The sequence below is a fragment of the Neophocaena asiaeorientalis genome, unplaced genomic scaffold, assembly GCF_003031525.2.
Source record: "Neophocaena asiaeorientalis asiaeorientalis breed wild unplaced genomic scaffold, Neophocaena_asiaeorientalis_V1.1 scaffold45, whole genome shotgun sequence".
In the NCBI taxonomy this organism is placed as follows: Eukaryota; Metazoa; Chordata; class Mammalia; order Artiodactyla; family Phocoenidae; genus Neophocaena; species Neophocaena asiaeorientalis.
This window is the reverse complement of record NW_020174642.1, coordinates 12,595,226-12,601,225: the sequence shown is the minus strand read 5'-3', so window position 1 is coordinate 12,601,225 and position 6,000 is coordinate 12,595,226. Positions and strand designations below refer to the sequence as shown.

General features: G+C 65.7%; 1 protein-coding gene across 1 annotated transcript in view; it reads right to left on the bottom strand.

Annotated features, from left to right (window-relative positions):
- Positions 1–6,000, bottom strand: part of COL18A1 (collagen type XVIII alpha 1 chain) — a 92,476-nt gene that overhangs the window by 13,412 nt on the left and 73,064 nt on the right. The window contains exons 15-24 of the mRNA XM_024758235.1: positions 4,737–4,868; positions 4,322–4,384; positions 3,048–3,074; positions 2,203–2,238; positions 1,685–1,756; positions 1,341–1,376; positions 988–1,077; positions 481–510; positions 373–399; positions 127–189 (exon numbers count right to left, since the gene is read on the bottom strand). Of these exons, the coding sequence (XP_024614003.1) occupies positions 127–189; positions 373–399; positions 481–510; positions 988–1,077; positions 1,341–1,376; positions 1,685–1,756; positions 2,203–2,238; positions 3,048–3,074; positions 4,322–4,384; positions 4,737–4,868 (576 nt within the window). The remainder of the gene's footprint in view (positions 1–126; positions 190–372; positions 400–480; positions 511–987; positions 1,078–1,340; positions 1,377–1,684; positions 1,757–2,202; positions 2,239–3,047; positions 3,075–4,321; positions 4,385–4,736; positions 4,869–6,000) is intronic.

The following is a 6,000-nucleotide window of genomic DNA, read 5'->3' as shown; positions in this document are numbered from 1 at the left end:
AGCCAGCAGTGGGGCCTCTGGCAGGTCCAGGGAAAAGACCAGAGGGGCGTCTGCCCCAAGTTCCCGGGCACGGCCCCCCTCCCCCCGAGCGGTCACCCGGTGACCCTGGACGGCCCGGCCCCTCACCTTGGGTCCCGGGAGGCCCTGCTGGCCTCTGGAGCCCAAGTCTCCCTTCGGCCCGGCTGGTCCCTGCAGGAGACACAGAGCGCTGCCCAGAAGGCCCCTGCCTCAGGGACCCCGCCCCGCCCTAGACGCCCGCCCGACACCCCTGTCCGGATGGGGGCTCCGGCTCCGGTTCCTCGGCCTCACGGGGGCCCACCCGGCCTCCTGCCTGCGAAGCAGAGGCCCCGCGCCCGCTGGGGAGGTACTCACGGGGAGGCCTGCGAGCCCCACCCGGCCCTGTGGAGAGAGAGACAGCAACGGTCAGGACCTGCCGCGGGGAGGTGCACGGCGCCCAGCCCGTCCCGGGGCCGCACGTACCTCAGGGCCCGGCACGCTCGCCAGCGCTCTCTGTGCACGAGTCAGCAGAGCCAGGGTCCCGGAGAAGGAAGGAAAAGGACCACGTTTACCATGAACACTCAACTCCCGTGACATTACCCACACAAGACCCACAAAGAACACCAGGCAGTCAACGTGAAAGACATCGTCCTGGCTTTGGCCTCAAGGTCCCTGAGAAGAGAACTGAAGCACCCCCGGGAGTCCGCTCCCGCACCACAGAACCGGCCCGGGACCCTGGGACCAGGCGGCAGTGCCCCCCACTCCCCTGGGTGCTGCGCACGGGGGCCGGAGGAGGCCTGTCACAGCTAGAGCGGGTGACATGCGAGCAAACAGCACGACCAAAGGGCAGCTCTGGAAGGGCCACAGCTTCGATGCCAAGAAGCCCCATGGAACCAACAGACTGGGACCCCCGTGTCTCTGGAGGTCGCCCTACAGGCGGAGGGCTGGGGACCTGGGGCAGAGCACATGTCCACCATGCAGGGTTCTTACGTCCTGCTCCGACACGTAGACGACAGGCCCTGGGGGTCCGGGGGGTCCCGGGAGGCCTGGCTGCCCCACTCCATCCTTCCCTGGGTCGCCCTGGAAGAGAGTTTCCCCTAGGGTTGAACTGCAGCCCAGCCCGGACTTGGAGGAGCTTCCGGTGCCCACGGGGTGTGAGGAGACGCCTGAGGGCTGAGCACAGTGGCCCACAAGCCCCCACCCCAGGCAGGGCAGGCTCTGAGCCCGGATCCCGCCCAAGTCTCTGCACCACGTGGGCGGGCACGGGGCAGAGAGCAGCACGCCCGGCCCTGCCGTGCACCTGCCACCCGTCCACGGACACCCGCCGACCCCTGCAAACTCACCTTCTCTCCCTGGGGCCCTTTTTCTCCTTTTGGTCCCTGTGGAGACAGGAGGGAAATCGTTCATCATAAACAGCACACGAGCCCCGCTTCCTGGAGACCCCAGGCCCCCGGGACTGGCCCTGAGTGAAGATGTGGTTTCCCTACATTGACCAAATGGGGCCTGGAGGGTGGGGGGTCAGCCACGCAGGAAACCCCCTTAGGCACCCTGGACCGCCGGCTCACGTCCCACGGAGCTGGGGTCTCCGGGCCCTGTGGGGACCCTGAGATACACACTGGGCGCCAGCTCTCACCCAGGCGTGGCTACTTTGGGGCTGTCAGTGCAGCAGCCCTGGGTGGCCACTCACCTGGAGTCCGGCTGCACCCTCCCTGCCAGGAAGGCCGGGGAACCCAGGAGCTCCGTCTGCTCCGGCCTCTCCCTGCAGTGGACATAAGGAGAGCACGTGCGTCAGCCACGGCACCCGGGTGCCACGGTGACCCGGAGCTGGCCAGGCGGGGCTTTCTGCTGGCCACCAGCTCACACCCGATTCAACCTGGTCTGTTGACCAGGTTGAGGGAGATCCAACCTGCTCGGCCTCCTGGGGAGTGCCATGGGGCAGAGGAAGGGGCAGGGGTCAGAGGACTCTGCTACGGAGCCAGGAGGGAAGGAAAGCTGTCCTGTGGGCAAACCCGGGGGGGCCCGTGGGGGACAGGGGGACAGTGGGAGAAGGACGCTGGGCCTGGCACGGACTCACCCCTGTTTCCTAAGGCCCCAGGCAATGGGGACGAGCCAGGCTCCTGGTCTCAGCCTGGGGACCCCGCCCTGCACCCCAGACCAGGGCTGCTAACGACTGTGGATTTCCTGAACCCGAGGTACTGTTCTTACCTTGGTCCCTGGTGGCCCCATGACTCCAGGATCCCCCTAAAGTGGACAAAGCATTCTGTGGGGCCGCGAGCGCTGGCCAAGCCCCCGGGCAGCGCCCACCCGTCCTCAGGTCACCAGATGGTCCCCACGCCGCAGCTCAGAGCTGAGGGCCCCGGGCCCCGCGCCCACCCACGTGCTGAGCGCACGTGGCCTGCACTGTGCTGGAAGCCAGGCCACCACTTCCCGCAGAAGCAGGAACACGCAGGTGACTTCACCTTGCACGGTTCAAGAAAGCTAAGAAGTACGTCCTTCTAAAGAAGCCATCTTTCCAACTGTCTCAAAGGTTTGCAAATCAAAGCAGAACGCTCTAGGAGGCTGGGTGGCACAGCTGGCCCGCGGGGGAACCCTGCACTCCCGGACCACAGCGGGGGCCGGAGGAGCAGGGTGGGGCTGCTATGGCCCTCGCCACGCCCCCCCCACCACCGGGAAGGGTGGGAGCTGCTGTACCCCAGGGGTGGGGAGGGGGCAGGGCCAAGCAGGGAGGCGGGGCCGGTGGAAGCGAGAGAAGCACCCAGGTTCTGCCGGGCGCCAGCCACCGCACCCCGGGCTGGGGGCTCCTTCCCTGAGCCCCTCGCTCTCCCCACTTCCGCACACACCTGGCACGTGTGGAGCCAGAGATCTCGACTCACGGGGTTAGAAAGATGGGACGGCACCACCCCCTGAACCGAGCTCTGGGGACCGTCTCCCCGTTAGGCTTTTCTGTGTTTTGCAAATTTCCCACGAGGAACTTGGGGCCACTGAGCAGTAGCTCCTGGCGGGGAGGGGGTGAGCGGCGGGCGCCCCGGGCTAACACATCTCTCACTGACCTGGACTCCAGGCGGGCCAGGCGGTCCCTGTGGGGGCAGAGAAGGAAAAGGGCCGGGTCGGTGCTGCTCCCGTCCCTCGGGGGACAGCCTTTCCCCGCAAGAAAACGAGCCCCTCTTATAAAAAACGGAAGAAAAGGGCGTTTGTGTCAACAGGGGCCCGCACACCCCGAAACCCCACCAGAGGTGGCCTGTCCTCAGCACCACGTGGCGTCCCACAGATGGCACACAAGCCGGCAGCGGGGTGGGCGTGAGAAGTCACCCCAACACAGAGAAACCTGCGTTTCATTAACTAGAAACAAATGCATGTGAACGGATGGGATGCTGCCTTTTGGCCTCCCCAGGTCACTGGCTGGTTTAACCCCACCCGAGGGTCTCCATCACCCTGAGGCCACGAAACAGCCCACAGACCCCTCCGGGGGTCAAGCGGCACTGGAGCTGTGTCCTGACCGAGAAGAGGGGACCCTGCCCTGCGACCTCGCCCGGTCACCTTGGCTCAGGTCTGACCTGAGGCCGAGGCAGCCGACTGCTACTGCCCCACACTAAGCCGATAGCGCATGAAGGGAAAGGCGCTAAACGTAAAGGGGCAAAACCGCTCTGCTTCACCAGAGTTACCTCCTGCCCAAGTGGAAATCCTCATCGGTGGTGCTCAGAACAGGAGGCCCGTCCCACCACCCTCTCGCTGGGCTGAGACTCCAGGGGCCAAGCTGGACACACTGGTTCGAGGTCCCCTAAGGACCCTCAGCGGGGTCTGTGTCGGCCCCACGGGCTCCTGGGGCAGGGAGCCCTCTCTCTGCCCGTCCCAGGCGTCCTGCCCCCGGGACGGCCCCTCGTGCGTCCGTCCGGTCTAAGCCTGGTTACCTCTGGACACCAGTAGCGCCAGCTGGACCTAATCCTGACCAGTGCACATGTCGATGGCACAACAAGGTGGGATTTCACAGGAATCCATCCATTTTTCACAGGAAAAGTGTCCCCATTTTTCTTTAACTAAAGTTCTGCTCAGGGCAAAACTGTGCAGCTTCCCCAAAGTTAGGGCCATAAAGAGAACCGGACTAGTATTTCCCAGGAAGACCTGTCTTTGGGGCGCATCCTGCCCCGTGGTCATTCAACTCGACCACCCGTGGCATTCCCCACAGTGGAGACCAGTGGCCCCAAGGTGGACAGTGTCCTGGAGGCAGGTGGCTCGCTGGCTCTGCAGGGCTGCTCCTGGGACGCTCCCCCGGACCCCCCAGGCGGCCCCGCCCCCAAGCTGACCAAGCCCAGCTCTGGGGCAGTACCTGCGGCCCATTGGCACCTCGGGCCGTCGACCAGAAGGGGCCCCCGGAGCCTTCCATGTCGTCCTGGAGGAGAACACACAGGGACGCCAGGGTCTGCGTGTCTTCTCATAGGAAGAGACCTGCCCCAGGCTGGGCAGGGATCCAAACGCCCGAGCGGGTGGATTCTGAGGGTGGGGTTGCCGGTTGCAGGGCCCCTGCTGGGCAGGTCATGGGGACGGCAGGGCAGACACGCGGGGCTGCCAGCGCCCCCCATTCAGCGCTCACATGTGGGGACTCTGTCACCAGCCGGGAGGAGCCCAGGCAGGGGTGGCACCAGTCTGGCTGCTGCCCGGCAGTGCCGGTCAGCGTGGGTGCCCGAGGGCACCTGGGGCCGCAGAGCTGGGCTTTCTGGGGGCCGGGAGCAGCGGGTACTCACAAACCCCGCAGCAAGTCCTGGGCCTGGAGGCCCGGGGGGGCCCGGGGGCCCTGGCGGTCCTGGTGGTCCGGGGCGTCCTGCCAGGCCGTGCTCCCCAGGCGTGCCGATGGGGCCGGGGTCTCCCTTGCTTCCCTGCACAGGTGGGAGAGGTCATCACCCTTGGCCCTCGGGGTGTCCCTAAACCCCAGGCACCACTGCACTGCCGGTGCACCTGTGTTTTCTCACGAGAATCTTACATCTGAAGAGCCAGGGGGGCGAACAGCCAGCCAGGAGCTACGCAAACCCCAAGCACCTCTTTCTTTTGGCCTCACCGGACTTCATCCACTTAACGCGAAAACAACAAACAAGACCCCCAGGTGGGCGCCTGAGACGCTCCTTCCGGGAGGGGGCGGACTCCGCTGGAGGAAGCAGGGCAGGGGGCCCAGCACCCCACTGCCACAGGGACGAGGGAACCATGAGAGCACCCGTGACTGGAGCCAGCCCAGGCATCTCAGTCAAGACACTCGAGAGCCCTCTCTCAGGTCTGAGTGGCCTTGGTAGCTGAGCATTCAACTCTCGTGTCCAGGATCTCCAACTACAAGTGGAGTCTGGCCTCACCTCTGCTGAATTTCACCCCTGGCTGCGGCCTTTTCCCTCGCTGTAAATCTCACCAGCTTTCCCCGTTTATCCCCGAAGCCCGTGCCCGTGTGTGCGTGCACGTGTTGTGTGTGTGTGTGCGTGTTTACATACCTGAGTCTCTACTCTGAACCTCGTCCCTCCCTCCAGGCCCCTCCAGTCCCACTGTCATCCTCCCCCTTCTCCCCATGGGTTTTCCCGGCGGACAAGTCTGGAGCTGCACCACCACGGCGGCCTCCCCAGTGATGGGCCCTCCCTCCTGGGAAGGCTGCCAGTTTGGCTCATGGAGGGGCTGGGGCGGGCTCCCTAGGACCAGGCCTGTGTGACGGTGCTAGGGACCCACTCGGACCACACTGGGGCCCCAGCAACACCTGACCGCCAGCAGCCCAACTCCCCCGCTGCAACCCCCGGGACCCCAGGGTTGCCTGCCTCTGAGCACATCCGCTCGCGTTTCATCCCCGAACCAGAACTCGGGTGGAAACGGTCTTGCAGGACAAACGTGGTGCCTGCTGCTAGGGCAGTTCCTGGCTGGACCCCACGATCAGCGCCCGGGAGCTCCATCTCTCGGCCGCCATGCCCTCACCCCCACCCCCTCGGCTGGCGGGCCCATTCTGCCCAGGAAGAGCGGCGGCACTGGGACTTTGTCTGT